This window comes from Osmerus eperlanus, chromosome 7 (genome assembly GCF_963692335.1).
Source record: "Osmerus eperlanus chromosome 7, fOsmEpe2.1, whole genome shotgun sequence".
NCBI classification, from domain to species: domain Eukaryota; kingdom Metazoa; phylum Chordata; class Actinopteri; order Osmeriformes; family Osmeridae; genus Osmerus; species Osmerus eperlanus.
Genome location: NC_085024.1, coordinates 4646772 through 4668980, shown reverse-complemented (window position 1 = coordinate 4668980; position 22209 = coordinate 4646772). Strand labels below are relative to the sequence as shown.

At 41.1% G+C, this 22209-nt stretch overlaps 1 protein-coding gene across 1 annotated transcript; it reads right to left on the bottom strand.

Annotated features, from left to right (window-relative positions):
* Positions 1–6706: 6706 nt before the first annotated feature.
* Positions 6707–10481, bottom strand: LOC134024163 (urokinase plasminogen activator surface receptor-like). The gene is made up of 5 exons (XM_062466640.1): positions 10290–10481; positions 9922–10038; positions 9632–9778; positions 7394–7504; positions 6707–7228 (listed from the first exon to the last, which is right to left on the bottom strand). The coding sequence occupies exons 1-5, from the start codon at positions 10333–10335 to the stop codon at positions 7029–7031; spliced, it is 621 nt and encodes a 206-aa protein (XP_062322624.1). The 5' UTR covers positions 10336–10481; the 3' UTR covers positions 6707–7028.
* Between the last annotated feature and the right edge of the window lie 11728 nt (positions 10482–22209).

The window sequence follows — 22209 nt, the reverse complement described above, 5'->3', positions numbered from 1 at the left end:
TAGCTATTGTTACTAAGTGTGAGGCTCATACTAACAATACAGATGATGTTTCAAGAGGAAATGCTAGAGCTGATTTAGCAGCAAAGGCTGCGGCCAACTCCTCTGATGTGTCCCAGGTCCCAGGTCCCAGGTCTCTATTTGTTTGTGTCTCAGCAACCGGAAACACGCACTCTTCATGTTGTGGCGGACCTTTGAGCCGCTGCTGATAACACTGAGAGGGATGATTGGTTATCTGTTGGCTGTGCGAAAGATTCCATGTGCATTGTTCCCTTGGTTGGCTCGCATGGCGCACGGATGTGCCCATACGAGCAAGGGGGGTATGGTCTCAATAGTAAATACAGATTGGTTTGCACCTGTTTTTTTCCACAAAGACTTAGCAACATTGTGCTCAGTGTCATATTTACCAGCAGCATAATCCCGAAAAGGGACCAAAGAGAAGAGCCCACCCACCACCAAGTGGTCCTTTTATTAATTTACAAAATGTTGTACAACAACAAGTGTTGTAATTTTGAGTATGTACTTGTAATTGTTGACATGATCTCGAAATGGGTAGAAGCCTACCCATGTCGGAAAGTTGATTCTACCACGATAGCCAAGATTCTTATTATTAGAGATGTGATCTGTAGATATGGGATCCTCACAAGACTGTCCAGTGATAGAGGTTCACATTTCACGGGTCAAATTGTTCAGGAACTTTGTAAAGCGCTCCAGATCAACCAGCATTTTCACTGTCCCTACCACCCACAGTCTGCAGGGGCAGTGGAGAGGCAAAATGGAACTTTGAAAAACAAACTAGCCAAGATATGTGAAGAGACTGGCCTAAAATGGCCTGATGCACTCCCACTAGCTCATATGGCCATGAGCCCAGAGGAGGAATGGACTTTCCCCACACAAGATAGTTTTAGGGAGACCAATTAAATTGCCTGTCTCTCCCCCATGTGTGATTCATGAAGCAGATGACAGCACCCAGACGGGAAACCAGAGAGAGGAGCCTGGAGAGGGGAAGACACTTTCAGTCTTCCTCCGGCCTCTACATGAAGCAGATGACAGCACCCAGAATGGGGACGAGAGGATACTGTGGTGGAGGCCTTCGGTTGTTTCAAGGAAACCGAGGCCGCTGCCGGAGCTACGATGAGAGATGAGATCCAGACATACTGACGCACACACCTGACAGACATATACTGATACTGGACGCACGAGTCCACAGACATCGCATACATGAGCCACACCGAGAGTCACTATTGCACGCTCCCAATTATACTGATGTGAACATTGAGATTCATCATAAAGCACACATGAAGAACAATCTGTGCAACAACACCTTTCCGTGGACGAAAAAAAAAAAAAAGGGGGGACTGTGGAAGAAATTGGGATTTCCTGTGTGCTTACATTATTCACTAATCAATATAACTAGTCATTGGATACTAGTTAGTATGTTCTCATGTAAGCTTGCTATTAATAAGAGTAGATGGTGTCTATGTGTCAGGGTTAATAGATGTTCGTGATCAGGAGAAAGTACTGGGTAAACGTCCTTGGTCATGACTACAAGGAGAGCGCCAACTATGATCTCTCTAGTCTGAGTGGTCATGTGTTGGGAGCTGTGAATCTCTTCCTCTGAGACTGTTGTAACGTCATTACAGCCTGACTGTCACTATCTATGTTTACATTCCTGTGCCCTATAAAAGATGGTCCTCCGGCTTTCAGAGCTGAGAGAGACATGATTGAGACCTAAGCCTGGTGTTGTGTGGTCATTTATTGTCAGAGGTCTGGTTTTCTCTCCCAATCTGCAGATTGATAATACTTATTAAAATCCAGAACTCAACTGAACTTAGTCACTCCGTTTATGAAGAGACGGACAAAACACTTTCTTCATCAGGACATTAAGAGATCCTATGTTTAGTAATATGTAATAATCAGTCTCATTTTTAGGAATTAATTTGAAGTGTAGAGCCAATCGTAACATTAGTGAGCATGCACAAGTCAAAATATCTTTACAATGAATTTATTCAAGTAAGGTATTTATGGATCGTATGAACAAGTTAGATTATGAATTTGATATGAGAGATTGGTTTCAATGAACAGAATGAAATGGTCTAACTTCAAGAAAGACAGAAATTGTACAGTCAATGATTACATCCTTACAAATCATCAACAGAGCTCACGCCAATGCCATGTCGGGGAGGAAAGAGCGTTATCCATAGTTATGTTTGATCAGGGTTGATCAATGAGGTTGAGGGCAGTTCGCGTTCAAGGCCCATTTGAAGAATCTGAAGTCAAAGCGTGGCTGCGCTGCAGGGTCATGTGACTGAGTCTGCGGGATCTCAGTCAGGTCGCAATTAGAATTTTGTTTTTGGTTCTTCTGTAGAATTGTCCAGAAAGTGTTGCAATCACTATAATGTTGAATCTCAGGAGAAGCTTGGCGACGTCCTTTGGAACGCCAATCCTGATGGCGTTCATGCCATGGTTGGTTTCGCTGGAGTCAGAGATTGATGGTCATCTTAGGGCTTTATACAGTTCAGAGTTAGAGGGAGGACCTGTCTGGGGTCAGACGTTGATTGGGGGAAGCTGGATTCTCAACTCCCCCCTCCTTCCTTCACACCTACCAAAGGTGTGAACTGGTCTCTGGGTGGTTCATAAGATTGTTCTGGACATCTTGGTACAGTTACAAAATATAGTTGAATGATTGTATTATTATGATAGCTTTGTGTAGATACCAAGAATTACGTGGTTATCTTTCAGGAAGAAGGAGTAGTTACGAGAATCAAGATTTCAGTGAACACAACATTAAAACAAAGTAACAAACATGACACAAATATCCCTCTCATAATTCTCCACCTTGTACTCTTGTGGTAAAGGTGAAGTCTGAAGAACTTTCCTCAAAAGTTCTGATTACAGTTTTTTCCAATTGCTTAAGCACAATTTTGAACAGGGCTCACTTTGTCAAAACACAACACACGATTCACACAACTAGACACACAAGTAGCAGAACACCTCCAATCTTTTGCAAAATGAAACACTTTGTTCAAAACTATCCAATCATGTATAAAAACCCATTTCTGTCACCGTATGCCACACACATGGTTCATAAAATTGGACTCTGTTTGAACCAGTTACACACTGTAGTGCAAAATTGAAAACACTTTTACACCAAGTATTATTTTCTAATGATATAACCTGCTTGATTTTGTCAGAGATATTGTTCCATTAGAGTACGTACAAGTACAATATGTTGACCAAACACAACACACAAGACTAGTACTGCACACTGCTGAAAATATTTACAATACTGTATTTCTCCACATTGTTTACGTAAAGGTTGCGTTTTGTGCAGAAAATCTGAACATATTTCAAATTGAAAACTGTATAGTACATTTGTGGAGACAAATGAAAGTATTCAGCAAATGAAATACGGTACATTGTTTCAATCATGGACTGCCGTGAATGTGTACAAAGTACTGATGTAGTGCATATAGTAGGCTAGTAGGCTATAGTAGTTTTACAGTTTTTCACAATTGTTAACACACAAAAAGAAAAAATTTGGCACAATTTTCACAACCTTAACTTCATGTACCAATTGCTCAACCCAATTTGGCACTACTTCACACTCCCTTATCTGCATTAGACTCTGACTTTCCTTGTTTACACACTGATGTCAATTACACATCACCTTGTTGTCAAAACACTACACACAATGTTCAGTTGTTGCACACACTTCTCAAGTAAAGTCTCAAAGCATCAACCTACAACACACATTCAAATCTCTAAACATTCAGGTCTGGTGAGCAATTTGCGATCAGGACTGCAGCATAAAAAGGGCCTTGAGCCTCTGTTTTGTTTGGTGAACAATGGAGAACTTAGAACATATCAACAACCAGAGAAGGAGAGGGGTAAGAGTGAGAGGAGGAAGAGGAGGACAAGGAAGAGGACAAGGAAGAGGAGGGACAGGATGACAAGGAGGAGGAGGAGGATAAGGAGGTGGAAGAGGAGGACGACAAGAAAAAGGAGGATGAGGAGGAAGAGGAGAAGAAGAAGGAGGAGGAGGAGAAAGAAGAAAGAGAACGGTGATCTCTAATGAGATTCGGGCCACCATGGTTTGAGCATGAGGGAGGCTGGCCAGAGGGTCCAACAAAATCTCAGCAGCTTCACAGTTGCTGCCATCATTAGAACCTTTAGAATGGAGAACAGGTATGAATTATATTTGCCTTGTGTACTGAAATACTGCATATCAATAGAATACAGTGTGCTCACTGTATTTGTATTTTGCAGGACTGAAAGAGAGCCACACCGTGGAGGAAGAACATGCACTTTCACAGCCGAACAGGAGACTGACATTGTGAAAATGGTTCGTGAAAACAACACTATCACACTCCGACAGATACAAACCAGGATCCTGGCTGACCATGCCACATTCAGAAACATGGGGGAATGGAATGCCCCAGGAATGCCATGCGGATGAAACAAGTGTACAGGGTCCTATTCGACTGAAACACAGACCACATCAAAGAGTTACGGCAAGAGTTTGTGCTTGTAAGTCCCATACATTCAGCACTGACACATGCATGTATTGTACCTGTAATCCAATAGTTCCTTTTCTACAGTGTCTCACTGTAGCCCACTGTGTTGACCCATCTGTGTCCATACTATAACTTGCATTACCATGCTGTCTGTTCCAACGGATCCAGGAGCATGACACAGCTAATGAGCTATATGAATACATATTCATTGATGAGGTTGGATTCAACCTGGTGAAGAGGAGGCGCCAGGGCAGAAATGTCATTGGCCAGCACGCCATTGTTGAGGTCCCCGGCCAGCGTGATGGGAACATCACTTTGTGTGCTGCAATGGGTTGAGCAGGCCCGTTGACAGTACTGTACTGTTCAGAAATAAAACCTTTTTTGCCGCATATGTGTGCTGTTTTATGTTTTAAAAAATTAGTCCTACACTGAGACATTTTACAAAAGTTGAAATGGCTCATTCCCCAGAGTCATTTGTATGGTGTGTTCCATTTCTAGAATTGTGTTTTCAATTTTGAACTACTGTGTGCTGTGAATGCTTGGTAGTGTGCAACAAATGCTTATTGTGTGTACTGTTATGAATGGTATGTGTGTGTCATTTGAAAATATGGCTGTGTGTACCAAATGAGAACACAAGTTGCATTTTGTGAACAGGTAAGAGATTTGATGGCAAAGAGTCATCTTGCAAAGGGAGTGTCAGGTTTAGCATTTTGTGTGTGAGGTTATCAGTTTTGTGTGTGCAGTTTTGAGAAAGCTGTTATTGTTTTGAGAAACATGTGTTAACAATTGTGAAAAACTGTAATCTGTGGTCTTGTCGAAATGTCCAAATTACTGTTGCAACAGTATATCTGCTGAGGTTGGGCTGAAGTCTTTGTCCAGCCTTTCTCAATGTTGCCCCATGGTTCACAATATGGTCAACCAATGTTGTTCGAATTTCATTAGATACTGTAAATTTGTCCCTATTCTTCCACGGCCTCCAGGTCTACCTCTCCCTCTCCCTACCACTCTTCCTCCATGGGCTCCCCCTCTCATCCTCACTCTCCCTCTCCCTCTTCCTGCAACATTGCCTTCCAATTTTGATGAGGACAGGTACACTGACCTGTTGCCTTTTTATAGTGCTTACACCTGATTGCTATGTTTACAGTTTAGCACTTTAGTGCTTGTACACCTGACGCCCGTGTTTGATCCATATGTTCACGTGTGGCATTTATTTGTAATATTATTTGTAATTTTACTATGTTACTGAATTGGTTATCCAATAGCTTCGTTGAGGTATCTGCCTTTTGCACAATTTGCCAGGACTTTTGTCCTGACAAACCTGTCAAGTTTGTAAACTATAACTCCTGGTTTGTTGTCATTGGCATCATGTTGTTTCTTTAGAGGACCACAGAAAAACGCTGCTGGCCTGAGTTTCAGTTGCACCTAAAGTATGTCATTGTGTTATCAGTGACACGGTGTTAGAAGATCGCGTTCAAACCAGTTTTTCTCTATCCAGCACTGACATAGAACACCACACAAGCATATCAACCCAAAATTATAACACGTTTCAAACATATGCTTATACTAAGCCAAGCCTGGGCACCAATTAAGTTTGAATAATATTACCTGTGAACCCACTTTCCCTGCACTTGCAAAGTCTTATCCTATCTTAGTTCTAACCAAGCATTTACACTGTTAATCATATTACCACTTTACATGCTTAGATCTCTCGCCTGTATTCTTTGACTCTTCTTGTGGATTATCCTTACATACCTGTTTGCCTGTCCATGACCCATTGCCTGTTACCTCTACTCTGCCTTTTGGAAACCCTTAATGCCGTGTTTGCTCATTTACGAAGTATAACTTATTTTTGTTTATAAAAAGTGTTTGTTAACAGAGGGCTCATGTTAAAGTCAAACAGATGCCAATTGTAGATTTTCAAAACATGCCATGGGAGCTTCAGACTATACAGTAGTATTGTTGAATCTGATTCTGAACATGAAACTGTTGTTTGTTGCTGTGACTGATAAAGGGGTCAGGGTTAGAACAAATGTGTTTAATTATAAGAGTTTGAGGACAAACATTGTATTTCAAGCTCTGGGAATATGTGGTTCGATTTGGAAATGTATGATTGAACAAAACATTCTCATTGTCATTGTTTAACTACTCTAAATAGTTACAAAATGAAGATCTAGATACAGTGCGTGTTCAGATTGCTTCAGTATAGAACACTTTTTGTGGCTAGTCAGGTTATTGGGGAAGGGCGGAGAGAGAGAGGAGGTTGGGGTGTGTTGTGCATTCCAAAGATGGGTGTGGAGAACAAGACATGATGAACAGATCGAGTTCTGTAAAACACACAAAGAAATATCCCCTAGACACCACATTAAGTAAAAGGCACAAAACAAAGATGGCAAAGGGATCCGATCATGATGGGGAGGGGTGTTACAGGGCAGAGCAGATTGTGAGCACAGAGTACAGAGGAAAGCAGCAGAGAAAGATGGTTGGATGAGGTGAATCATCATTGGACTGTGCTTCTCAGTGGAAGAGGGCGACAGAGAGCAGGGGGGCCACCAGGAGCAGCAGGCTCGCGGCGAGGCTTCCCGCGTCGTTGCACAGGTTGCCTTCACAGCAGTCCAGCTTGAAGCTCATGCCTGGCAGTTCAGCTGACATGGACCCTGTACACAAACTCTTGCTGGCACATCCCTTCAAGGAAACCTTCTGGCCTGAGACGTCAGCTACAAGCACAAGAAGAAGCACTGTTATTCCCTCGGTTTACACACACCTGTCCTGTACGCAGACAAAGATGCGAACATCATTTGATATACAGAACAACAAGCACTTCCATGAGTGGAATCAAAAATATTTGGGAATAATAGAGAACCAATCATGTGAAACATTACTTATAGTGGAGATACAGCTATTCTCGTCCCCCAGGCAGTTTAGAGTGTTGAGGCAATCCTGGCCGTTGCATGTGAAGCACTGTTTCCCATTTGGGGTACCACTGCTGGATTCTGTGGAGCAGAAAAAAAAGAATCACTGAAGTTACCATAGGCTATAGACATAGGCACCGATTTATGTTTTTCTCCGTTGTTGCTTAAAATTTGCATTTCAGAACCTTAGTAAATGGACAGCGGCAGACACGAACATAGTTAGGTCCATAAATATTTGGACATTGACACAATTTTCATCATTTTGGCTCTGTATACCACCACAATGGATTTGAAATGAAACAATCAAGATTTAAGTGCTTTAAGTGCAGACTTTCAGCTTTAATTTCAGGGTATTTACATCCAAATCAGGTGAACGGTGTAGGAATTACAATACATTTTATATGTGCCCCCCCCCTTTTTAAGGGACCAAAAGTAATTGGACAATTGGCTGCTCAGCTGTTCCATGGCCAGGTGTATGTTATTCCCTCATGGGAGATCGTTATTTCATTGACAAGGAGCAGATAAAAGGTCTAGAGTTCATTTCAAGTATGGTATTTGTGTTTGGAATCTGTTGCTGTCAACTCTCAATATGAAGTCCAAAGAGCTGTCACCATCAGTGAAGCAAGCCATCGTTAGGCTGAAAAATCAAAACAAACCTATCAGAGAGATAGCAAAAACATTAGGTGTGGCCAAATCAACTGTTTGGTACATTCTTAAAAAGAAAGAACGCACTGATGAGCTCAGCAACACCAAAAGACCCGGAAGACCACGGAAAACAACTGTGGTGGATGACAGAAGAATTCTTTCCCTGGTGAAGAAAAACCCCTTCACAACAGTTGGCCAGATCAAGAACACTCTCCAGGAGGTAGGCGTATCTGTGTCAAAGTCAAAAATTAAGAGAAGACTTCACCAGAGTAAATACAGAGGGTTCACCACAAGATGTAAACCATTGGTGAGTCTCAAAAACAGGAAGACCAGATTAGAGTTTGCCAAAAAACATCTAAAAGACCCTGTACAGTTCTGGAACAACATCCTATGGACAGATGAGACCAAGATCAACTTGTACCTGAATGATGGGAAGAGAAGAGTATGGAGAAGGGAAGGAACTGCCCATGATCCAAAGCATACCACCTCATCAGTGAAGCATGGTGGAGGTAGTGTTATGGCGTGGGCATGTATGGCTGCCAATGGAACTGGTTCCCTTGTATTTATCGATGATGTGACTGCTGACAAAAGCAGTAGGATGAATTCTGAAGTGTTTCTGGCAATATTATCTGCTCAGATTCAGCCAAATGCTTCAGAACTCATAGGACGGCGCTTCACAGTGCAGATGGACAATGACCCGAAGCATACTGCGAAAGCAACCAAAGAGTTTTTTAAGGCAAAGAAGTGGAATGTTCTGCAATGGCCAAGTCAATCACCCGACCTAAATTCAATTGAGCATGCATTTCACTTGCTAAAGACAAAACTGAAGGGAAAATGCCCCAAGAACAAGCAGGAACTGAAGACAGTTGCAGTAGAGGCCTGGCAGAGCATCACCAGGGACGAAACCCAGCGTCTGGTGATGTCTATGGGTTCCAGACTTCAGGCTGTCATTGACTGCAAAGGATTTGCAACCAAGTATTAAAAGTGACAATTAGATTTATGATTATGTTAGTTTGTCCAATTATTTTTGGTCCCTTAAAAAGGGGGGGGGGGCACATATAAAATGTATTGTAATTCCTACACCGTTCACCTGATTTGGATGTAAATACCCTGAAATTAAAGCTGAAAGTCTGCACTTAAAGCACATCTTGATTGTTTCATTTCAAATCCATTGTGGTGGTATACAGAGCCAAAATGATGAAAATTGTGTCAATGTCCAAATATTTATGGACCTAACTGTACAAGTATATCGGCACCTATGGCTGTAGACCTTGTATAACCGGTGGAAAGTTGTCGTATTGCACGGTTACATGACAATCTTTTTCTCCTTGACTTGAATTCGTCAATAGAATGTCAGATTCCAATTTAGATGAAGACGGTTTATCATGTAGGTGATGCAATATAACAATCATAATAATACTGGTTTACACAATAATAATCATAAAATATTTAATACAAATTGGCCTATAAGGAGTATTTATAAAAATGTTATAATAATAAAAAAAATACATCATATAGATTTAATGTAATGACAATAATATTGGTTTACACGTAAAGACTAACCTGGGACATTCTGAGAGTTGCAGAGGTCCGTGGCGCAGCACTTGCTATTTAGCAATGTCCTTGAGATTCCGAAGTTAAGTGACCCTATCAGGCACTCAGCAGGTGCAGCACAGCTCTTCGCGGTCATATCTACGATTTTTGACTCTCCTTGATAGTTATGGAAAACAATTACAGTCATTCAAAACAGGATTTCATTATGTCTGTAATGAAAACCATTTGGCCAATAACCCGTATCCAATATAGACTACATCATAATAAAATTAAAAGAGTTTCGCATTCAAATATCTGACCCGCGTAAGATGTGACCCTCATTGCTGCACATTGAGTGGAACTGGGACATGTCTTCTGGGTATCCACGCATGATCCCGATGCCCCGGGCACGCACTCGTAACAGTTGAGTGTGAAGGCTAAAATATGGGCGTATCAGAACAGGTTATTTCGGTTATTAGAAACAGCAAATAAATTGACAATAGACCTGTTATAATGAGAATACAAAACAGAAGGCTTGCATCAATGATTGTAGTTGGATTAGGCTACTTTTATTTGGAAATCACATAACCAAAACCTTAGGATAAATCTGCCGTAATAAGTCTAATATATTTTAGCTGAAACTATATTAGAACAGTCTAGGATAGGCTATAGTGTATTTGAGACTTACCTGTGGAAAACAGCGCACATCCAACGAAAAGTACGACGAAATGCATTGTGATGCAAATTGATTACTCTATGAAAGTCCGACTGAGGCTGGGCGGGTTGAGTTGAAGCATTTAAAGGTGTTTTCTGGGAGTGGTTTATTGTGGGGTCAACACAAAATTAAACGAGAAACGAAACTTAACTCGATTCTGTGAAATTGATATAGGCCTAGCCTAGGCAGATAGGGCATATAACACAGGCCACAATCAACTGAAATGAGACATCAGTACATACTATCTTTATAATAGGCTTACGTTAAATGTTGGTGGTCCCTGCACGCAATTTGTTTTTTAGAAAAATCTTATAGCAGGCCTATATACAGGTTAGACTATACAGTATAATACAATAGCCGACAGTATGAAAAACATATAGTAGTCTATAACCAACTATAGCCTAGTGTAAGCAGACTTTTGTATTGTCAGTATTGTACAGTGCAGTACTGAGCTAGCTTCGAATTGATGTGCTTCATGATTTACATTACATTTACATTTAGTCATTTAGCAGACGCTCTTATCCAGAGTGACTTACAGTAAGTACAGGGACATTCCCCCGAGGCAAGTAGGGTGAAGTGCCTTGCCCAAGGACACAACGTCAGTTGGCATGACCGGGAATCGAAACCTTCGGATTACTAGCCCGATTCCCTCACCGCTCAGCCACCAGACTCGGTGGTTTGGTTTCATTTCCTCAGGTAGTGTATCAACCACGGCGTATTTTAAGTTTCGACCGTTGTAACCCGTGTCTTATCTTATCTTCAGTTCAGTGAAGACACTCACGTTATTGGTTTCACCATTTATTCATATAGCCTACATGAAAAATTGGTTTAACATTGGTGGAATGGATGTACATGGGAAGCGCTCCCTGCCTTCACTGCAGCATGCATGACATGGGCAGGGAGCAACGAGTTAAATCCCCCACGGGGAGTACAGACAGACAACATGGGGGAGAAGGGGATGGTGGTGGGTGGCACAATCATAGATATATATATAGCCTAAAGGGTAGATGTCTAGTCCGCATTGCCGGACAACGGAGTCGAACGTCCACACATGGCGGCCATCTTGCTACAGTCAACTCGCTCACCCATAACATTGGCTGTGTCTACTACCGCGCACTTTACTAAGTACACTGCAATACAGTGCACTGCAATACAGTGCACTCCGCCGCTGAGTAGTGCTGTCTCAAATGGAACACTTAAATTAACCACTTGGCGGGAAGTGACGGACGCAAATCTGATTGTGACACCAGCGAATCTAAGGCTAATCTCTGGATAATCTCTGGATAATCTCTGGATCGCTCTGGATAAGAGCGTCTGCTAAATGACTAAATGTAATCTGCTCGCGAGTCATTTCGTCCGCCATTATTTTAGAAATGAAATGAAAAGCTGCCGAAAGGGCTCCTCCTCTTCCGCTACGTAGCCAATATGGCGCCCGTTTAGGGCGAGTAGTGTCCATCGCATAGAGTTAATATAACTAGAGGAAGCAACTTTTGTCTTCCAAGATGGCGTCCCCATTCATTTCTATGAAAAGTGCTCAGTGGCGCAGTGAGGCAAGCGAGAGTACGAAACTGGACCGCGCCATCTTTCCACTTCCGACTCTTCCGGTCTAGCTTTAAACAGTGGCTCTTTTTTTCCCTAGCTCCGAGACCTTGTGCACGCTTGCAACTATGGAAGCAAATCGTTACCAAAATTCAAATGCAAATGCATTTCCAGAAATTCATTTGCATTTTAAGGATGTGGCTGCATTATTTGACTCATAAATGAAATTAGTAGTCAGTCATCCTATTTGCATTTAAATTTTCTTCTTCAAGAGTGCTCAATCTGTCACTTAATTAAAATGAAAAAGAAATAGACATTTGAGATTTAATTTTCAAAATATGCCCCAGCAAATAGATACCAAAATTCAATTTGAAATGTAAAATTTGAAAATTCAAATGCATTTCCAGAAATGCATTTTCATTTTAAGAACGTGGCTGCAAAATCGTGACCACAATTCAAATTCAAATGCATTTCCAGAAATGCATTTTCATTTTCAAGAACGTGGCTGCAAAATCGTGACCACAATTCAAATTCAAATGCATTTCCAGACATGCATTTTCATTTTAAGAACGTGGCTGCAAAATCGTGACCACAATTCAAATTCAAATGCATTTGCAGAAATGCAAAATGAACGAAAAAGCATTCTGAGCGGCGCAGCAGAGTGACGTCAGTAGTCGCTCTTCTTCAGCTCCCTGCTGACCGAGCTACCCATCTTGTTCGGTAGGGGGCGGTGTGCACATCTGCATTGCATTACATTGCAAATGTGCCGGGAAATTGATTGAATTGCCGGGTCTTTAGAGCAGCGTACCCCAACCGGTGCCCACCGGTCCGCGGACCGATACCGGTCCGTGGGTCATTTTGTACTGGCCCGCACAAAAAAGAATTAATAACATTATTTCCTTTTAATTGATTATCAGTCTGAAAGACGTTTTATTCTGAAAAACGACCTGATTCTCTCCTTCTCCACGGGCCTTTTCCCCTGAGCAAAAAAGCTCTGCAAAGACGTGTGTTTGTGGGCTTTATTGAGCGGTATCATGCGCGTCTCTTCCTCTTGACACATGACAAGTGATAGTCAATTTTGGATATCAAGAATTCCAATTTTGGATATCAAGAATTCTAATTTTGGATATCAAGAATTGCATTTTGGATATCAACAATTCGAATTTTGGATATCAAGAATTGCATTTTGGATATCATCAATTCGAATTTTGGATATCAAGAATTGCATTTTGGATATCAACAATTCGAATTTTGGATATCAAGAATTGCATTTTGGATATCAACAATTCGAATTCTTGATATCCAGAATTGAATTCTGGATATCAACAATGTATGCTAATGACTTTCATGTGGGCGGGAGTAGGCAGGCTACGTAAATTCTGTTTGCAAAGGCGTAACATTTTCTACGCTAAGAGCGTTGCCCACTGCGGCCATTGTAGACTTTGCCATCCGTTGGCGTTTGGTTTAGTTCAACATTTATTTTGAAAATGGATGAAGTTGGATGTTTTGAGACCCCAAAAAACGTAATCATTGTCCTTTTTTTATTTTTATGAATGTATTGTATGTGTAACATCGTTATCTGGGTTCAGATTAAATTCCACTAAATTGGCAGAACTACGCCATCTACTGTTCAAATGTGTAACTGCTCCGAGTAGCAGGTACACACGAGTAACATACGCACGAAAATTTATGAGACTATACCACCCAATAATTTGAAGCACTACTGGCATACATTAAGCTTTCAATTATTTGTAATAAAACTACTAAACTTTACTCTTGGAGCTATAGATGCTAAACCGTCCAACACAATCCAAAACCAGCTCATTTTACATAAGTATGGCCTATGTTGTTCATGTGGGAGGGAAAAGGCAGGCATTGTGTTTTATTATTTCACAAATATGTTGAAATGATGCAGTTCATAACAAAAGATGCAGTCATTAATTCCTAGGACTGGCATTTCCAATGGGTGTTATTAAGTGCTTTGAGCGGCTAGTCAAATCATTCATCTGCTCCTCGCTGCCCCCCACCCTGGTCCAACAGGTCTACAGACGATGCCATCGCTCTGACTATGCACACCGCTCTCTCCCACCTGGACAAAGGGAATACGTATGTGAGGATGCTGTTCATTGACTACAGCTCAGCATTCAACACCATCATCCCCTCCAGACTGGTCTCCAAGCTTGTGGACCTGGGACTGAGCACCTCCCTCTGCAAGTGGATCTTCCACTTCCTGACGGGGAGGCCACAGGTGGTGAGAATCGGTGACCGCACCTCATCCGTACTGATCACCAACACAGGCACCCCCCAGGGCTGTGTGCTCAGCCCTCTCCTGTTCTCCTTGTTCACTCACGACTGTGCGGCAACGCACAGCTCCAACCTCATTGTTAAGTTTGCTGACGACACAACCATCGTGGGCCTCATCTCTGACAGTGACGAGTCAGCCTACAGATAGGAGGTTGACACCCTGACATCATGGTACCAGGACAATAACCTCTCTCTCAACATCAGCAAGACCAAGGAGATGATTGTGGACTATAGGAGGCGGCAGGAGGAGGAGCATGCACCCCTACTCATCAACGGATCTGAAGTGGAGAAGGTCAACTGCTTCAAGTTCCTCGGGGTGAACATCAGCAACGACCTCACCTGGTCTGTTCACACGGACAAGGTGGTCAAAGCGGCCCGTAAACACCTCTTCTTCCTGAGGAGACTGAAGAAGTTTGGTATGGACTCAGTCATTCTCACTAACTTTTACAGATGCACTATAGAGAGCATACTGACTGGTTGCATTACAGTGTGGTATGGGAGCTGCACAGACAGGGACCGCAAGGCCCTACGAAGTGCGGTCCGTTCTGCTGAGTTCATCATCGGCAGGAAGCTCCCAGCCCTACAGGACACCTACCACACACGTTGCCTCAGGAAAGCTGGCAGGATTCTAAGAGACTGTTCCCACCCATCCTTCAGTCTCTTTACCCCGTTGCCTTCTGGCAGGCGTTACCGCAGCATCCGGTCGCGCACACGCAGACTGGACAATAGTTTCTACCCAAGGGCCATCAGGCTTCTGAATGGACACTGATATGGACATTGATTCACTGCAGACTAGTCACTTATACACTGTCACTTTCAGTACTGGTTGCACTATCAGTAACACTGCACTACTGTACCTCACTGTACTTCGCCATCAGGCTCCTGTATGGTCATTGACATAGTCACTGATCTGCAATTTTGCACTATTGTACTGTACTCCACCTAGGTTAGAATAGGTTATAGGGTTGTAATAGGTATTATGTGCATTTAGGGTTAGTATGGTGTATTATTTATTGTTATCTGTATATTTAGGAAGTTTTAGTATTAGAGTTAGTATAGTCGATTATTTATTGCTATCTGCATATTTAGAAAGTTTCACTTATTTAAGATCAGCATAGATGTAAATTATGATCTGTGTACTTATATGTTATGTTATGCCAGGTGCTTGCGTTGTCTTGTCTTAAGAATTTCAGTGCCCAGTCTGACCTTGTGTTGTTCTGTGTACCTGACAAATAAAAGACTTGAACTTGAAGCATTCCAATTACAGTCCTAACTTGGACACACATTGCATCACTGTGTCTGTCTCACTGTACATGCATGTATGGGATTTCCCATGTACTTAAGTTATACACTAATCAATACAACTTTCACAAATCAATAGAACTAGTCATTGGATACTTAGTATGTTGTCATGTGAGTTTGTTATTGATAAGAGTAGATTGTGTGTAGTCAGGTTGAATAGATGTTCAGGGTCACGAGAAAGTACTGGGTGAACTTTATTAAAAGAAAGTGATTATAATTCGTACAATATAAATGTGACTTTGGATTTATTTAATAGCTTCACATAAAACATTACATTGATACCTGCCCCCTCTAATAACTACTTATCCCTAGCACATGAGATGTAAAGGTAAAAGTTTGTACACAATATGGGCACATTCCTCTGATCTAACGTTGCTGACATATCAAATATCAATCAAATAGTAGTCGGAGTATGAGGTGTTGTCTTCTGCTTTTGCTGGGGAGATCAGATTGGATTACCTTTAAAGTCACATTCATATGTGTGCATGTTCAGAAGACCAGCAGCTCAATAAACATAGGTGAACTGTGTCCTTTCTTCAGACTGAATCCAGATGAGCTGTTCAACCAGGTAGACAAGGTCCACCATGTGGGCTGTGGACAGCGGCTTTGGACAAGGTCAGCTTGGTGTTGTCAGGCCAGGTGGTCATGATCCAAGGACTGGGCCACCTACAATAAATAAATAAGAGAAAGAAATAAGAGGGAACATTTTTTAGATCAGGGGTATTCAACTTTTATGCAGTCTTGAGTCTGCAGTCTTTCTGTTTTACCTCATCACCGTCACTCACCCTCCCAGCAGTGTTACAGATAAAATGTATGCCCTGATTGGAGCCTTCAAATGAATAAAAAAAACTAGCTTGTCCAGAGTTACATATTAAAGGACTTAGATTAAAAACAATACCATCATCAGAATTGTGACTGACCCTAGTTCCACATCCCACACATCAAGACGACATGTCTGGAGAAATTAGGACGTTGTGTCACCATACACCATAGGCTACCAGAGTATGTCTCCTTAGACAGGCTCTGGCATTACTTTTCGCAAGCTACTAGTCTATATAGTCCAGCAGTCTCCAAACCTGTTTCTGAAGAGCTACTTGCCTGTAGGTTTTTGATCCAACAACACTCATTTGACCTGATACGAGTTACCTGATCAACCAGATAATAATTAGAATCAGGCGTACTAGTGTTGGACCTTAAACCTACTGGCAGGTAGCTCTTCAGAAACAGGATTGGAGACTCGTATAGTCTTATTATATTCATATATTTTCACGTTTCATGATGAGCTAGCCTAGCTAGCTAGAGTACAGTAGCATTAACGTGTGCTTGCTAGCTCGACTGTAGTGCTAGTTATCGAACAAAACAAAACAAAGTATAAAAGCCAAAACTAGTACAGTACCTCTTTTGTTGGGTGGTCCACGTAGGTTTCTTATGAGATTATGAGACTTTTTCATTACAAACACTTGCACAGACATCTTCCAACCCGTCTGCTACGGTACGAGCACACTAAACCCAACAGAATCCCAACTTTTGCGTAGTGTACGCAACGTTTTTTTAAAACTCCCCCCACTCCCCTACCCATTGGTTTACAGCTTTAATTACGCAAATGTATGCTAACTTGATATCCAGAATTGCATTTTGGATATCAAGAATTCGAATTGTTGATATCCAGAATTGCATTTTGGATATCAAGAATTCGAATTCTTGCATTTTGGATATCAACAATTCGAATTCTTGCATTTTGGATATCAACAATTCGAATTTTGGATATCAAGAATTGCATTTTGGATATCAAGAATTCGCATTTTGGATATCAAGAATTGCATTTTGGATATCAACAATTCGAATTCTTGATATCCAGAATTGTATTTTTGATATCCAAAATTGGAATTGTTGATATCCAAAATGCGAATTCTTGATATCAACAATTCAATTCTGGATATCCAAAATTCGAATTCTTGATATCCAAAATGCAATTCTGGATATCAAGTTAGCATACATTTGCATCAAATTTGCGTACTTAAAACTAAACCAATGGAGTTGAAGAGTGAACACATGCGCAAACGCCGACAGTGAAAATCTTTGAGTTCTTTCCATGTTGTAAGAGATGGGATAGCAAGGCTACTGCAGGGGCGATTTGTACAGGAATTTTTTGTAATAAGGAGGTTTATTAACATGGGTCCGTGTACCTTGTGGCCATTGGTTTTTCTATTTTGCAACCCGTGTTGACAAACGCAAAATAGGGCCGTAATATCGTTTTAATTTTCGTCACTTTAGTAAGTCGAACACACATTTAAGTATAACGGCTTGTTTTTGGTTGTTTCGTTTTTTTTGGAATAATGAAATAACTATATAACACAAATGGTATAACGAGCCATTAATCGTTGTTTTGATTATTCCATATCCTTTATGCTGATATCTGCAAAAGATAAAAAATAGGCTCGCAATATCGATTTGTCCATTTCGGAAGTCAGAACCAGATGATGGGGAAATGCGTGTTATCCGTTGTTTTGTTTTATTTTGGAATAACGGAACAACCATATACCACAAATGTTATAACGAGCCATTTACTCGTTTGTTTGATTATTCCATATCCTTTATGCTGGTATCTGCAAAAAATGAAAAATAGCCTCGTAATATCGTTTTGTCCATTTTGGATGTCAGAACCAGATTATGGGGAAAGGCTTGGTTTCCGTTGTTTTGTTTCATTTTGGATTTACGGAATATCCATATAACACAAACGGTATAACGAGCCATTTACTCATTTGTTTGATCGGCCGTATTATGCATACTGGCACAAGTGAAAAAGAGAGAGGGGGAAAAATGTGAAACTATTGGGGGTGTTATTACTTGCGATCACCAGAGGGCAGCAACGACTAGCTTTAAAAAAATGTTCCTGTGATCTGCAGGCCTACAATCTTGACGACATGGCAGCAGGTTCTTTAGTAGAAGACACACACACCAAACTGAAGGCACATGTTGACCGCGTTTGCTAGTTGCTACTTAGTTAATAAATCTTTGATGAACCCAAGTTTCTTTAATATATATTAAGTTTCTTTAATATATATTAGAAACATTACAAGACGGGGCTCCAGTGTGTGTTCAAACAAGGCCAAAAGTGCCAGACGGTATCAATCACACCCGTGCAAGTAACACTCCACGCCCCAACCTTCCCTCCCCCCACCTAAATGATGCTTTCAGTTCTGTTGTACGTCTTAATGAAGTGCATTGAGGCAATCATAGTGAGCAAGTTGAGGTCATGTGGGCTACCTTTGCAGTTTACATAGACACACAACTGACACTGTTGTGGATACTTTTCTGTTCTGATCATATTCTATGTCCAAATTCAACTTCTTAAAAATCCAAAAACAGCTTAATGAAGAACTTTAATGAAGTGCATCGAGGCAATCATTGAGCAAATCTTCCCTTTTTATTTATAAAAAAACACAATATTATTTTCTCATGTAACTTTTATTCAGTTTGGATTAAATGTAGAGTTAACTTGACCCAAAAAATTACATTTAAATCTATTCAATTTTGCAAAAGGCCATTGTACGGACAATACAATTGTTGTCCTTACATCCATCAATGTACAACACGTTTTAGCCTACATCAATGCATTCATACCCTGTGACACACAATTTAAAAATGTCCTTTGAAAGAAAATTTCTGTTCTGCTTGTGATGATTTGTATATCAGCCTACACTTCTGTGCTTAAAGTTAGTATACTAGCTTTAGGGGGGGGGGGGGCAGCAGTTACATTGGGGCCAGAGGTTCTGTTAGAGGGGCCAGTTACATTAAACATTATTGTTGTCATATAGTTGTCTTCACTGCAGTGCAGGCATTAACAGGCAAATGCAGTGGCACCCCCAGAAATGTTTTATAGGAGTGGCCAGATGGGGCCACTGAAATCCTCGGGTGGCTTTCCAAAATCACAAGTCATAACTGAATTTCAGCAATTGTATTATGCTGTTGTAGTATTTAGGTTAGTTGAAAACAGCAGCGGACTGGGGAAGGGTGACAGGATCTGAGTGTGGAGATACGTGGATTTATATGCCGGAATGTTTTATATACAGTACACAGTCATCTTTTGTGCAGGATACAGATAGAATAGAGTATAGAGACTTGTTTAAACAATTGGAAAGCGTGAGAAGGTAAAGAAGTGAGTGGAGAAAAATAAGAAAATAGAAGCAGAAAAGTGCAACACCCTCCCATTACCATTATCTCTAATTCACTCTCCTGAGTCTCATCTGTGTTGTATGTCTGCAAACTGCTATAGTATGGGCCTACACGAAAGTTATTAAGTCATTGGACTTGTGTGGGGAGGGTTTGACAAATGTAATGACTGTATTCCTCCACAGATACCATGGGCTTGGACATGGAGTTGGACCAGTTACTTTTCACTTTGACTTGATGGGTGTGACCTGTGAAGAATGAATGGCACCATGCAATGGTGAAGGGCTATAACCCAGGGTTGATTGCAACTGGTGTTGGAAAACACATGTAGTAGGGCAGAATAGAGGAACTGGGCACAAGTTACTGGTTTGGTCCCTGGTTAGTCCCCAAAAACGTGGCAGAAACAGCAGAAACTATTCGATGGCATTGCATCAAGGCCCAATTGGAGCAGAAGTCATAGGATATTTACAATTGTAGTAGGCCAATAGATCTGTTTTAAAAGTTCAGGGGTGTAATTTATTGGATATAAAAGGTGAAGCACAGACAAAAGGGAAATCAGATTTTCCTGGGAACCCTCTCGTTGCTGCTCCGTGCTGTTTTTGGACTTTGAAGAAGTTGAATTTGGAATATGATCAGAACTTTGAAAAAAGTATCCACAACAGTGCCTCTGTCAGTTGTGTTTCTATGTAAACTGCAAAGGTAGCCCACATGACCTCAACTTGCTCACTATGATTGCCTCAATGCACTTCATTAAGACGTACAACAGAACTGAAAGCATCATTTAGGTGGGGGGAGGGAGGGTTGGGGCGTGGAGTGTTACTTGCACGGGTGTGATTGATACCGTCTGGCACTTTTGGCCTTGTTTGAACACACACTGGAGCCCTGTCTTGTAATGTTTCTAATATATATTAAAGAAACTTAATATATATTAAAGAAACTTGGGTTCATCAAAGATTTATTAACTAAGTAGCAACTAGCAAACGCGGTCAACATGTGCCTTCAGTTTGGTGTGTGTGTCTTCTACTAAAGAACCTGCTGCCATGTCGTCAAGATTGTAGGCCTGCAGATAACAGGAACATTTTTTTAAAAGCTAGTCGTTGCTGCCCTCTGGTGTTCGCAAGTAATAACACCCCCAATAGTTTCGCATTTTTCCCCCTCTCTCTTTTTCACTTGTGCCAGTATGCATAATAAGTATAACAAGCCGTTATACTTAAATGTGTGTTCGACTTACTAAAGTGACAAAACAATATTACGGCCCTATTTTGCGTTTGTCAACACGGGTTGCAAAATAGAAAAACCAATGGCCACAAGGTACACGGACCATTCAGTACACGCGCAGCCATGTTAACTAGCATTGTTTAAATGATAAAATGGCTTGCCAAAATATAACATAGAACATGCAAATATAATCCCGCCCCCATTAAGGTCATTAACATACATTGTTGATATCCAAAATGCAATTCTGGATATCCAAAATTCGAATTGTTGATATCCAAAATGCAATTATTGATATCCAAAATTCGAATTGTTGATATCCAAAATGCAATTCTTGATATCCAAAATTCGGATTGTTGATATCCAAAATGCAATTCTTGATATCAAAAATTCGAATTTTGGATATCAAGAATTCATTGGTTAAATGATAAAACAGCTTGCCATAAGTGTAAGCGCCCTAAGCACTGAAAGTCAGTGCTCGAAGTGCACAAGTGCGCGGTAGACACAGCCCTAGTCTTTATATATATCTGGGCACTATAGATCAATTTGCACCCTACGTCACACGACTGTCAAACAGGCTCAACTGCGCATGTCGGTTGCAAAAGACGAACTTCTTCCGGGTATAATACACTTGGAGTGTCGATCAGGTCATCATATATCTCTGGCCACTGGATTGCAGGGCTTTACATAAACTTTTTGAGGCACTTGTTCTTTGGACAAGTACATTTACGTTTCACTTGTCCATGCACAAAAGTCACTCTATGGAGTCAAATTAGGGTCAATAATAATTTGCAGTCGCTGAAAAAGATTCGCAGTCGCAGAAAACGATTAACAGGAGCAGAAAACGATTTTCAGGAGCAGAAAACGATTTGCAGGAGCATAAATAGTTTTGCATCCGTAAAAAGGTGTTATGCGAATTATGTTTGACAAACGCTTTTTTTACGGATGCAAATCTTTTTCTGCTCCTGCAAATCTTGTTCTGCTCCTGCAAATCTTTTTCGTTGAACATGGAGGAGCCTGAGGCGAATGCATCAGTGACACAGGTGGGTTAATTACAGGTTAATTACATCGCGGAACATACCAATAAAGTTTTATAGTTAGCTACATAGATGTAAGACACCTTTGCGTGCATTCCAGAGTTTCTTAAGTTCCATATTTGGATTATGTGGTCGCTGCTAATGTCAACACTTATCTTACTAATATGGGAAGAAAAGGGTAGGCTAGCTGAAGGTTGACTAGGTTCAGTTTCCTATATAAGTCTATGGGCTACGAACACGGCGATGGGTGATATGACGCGGGCTTCCCGAGTGCCATGCCTGAACTTGCTTCACTCATAAAGATAACACGAATGAGTTGGGCA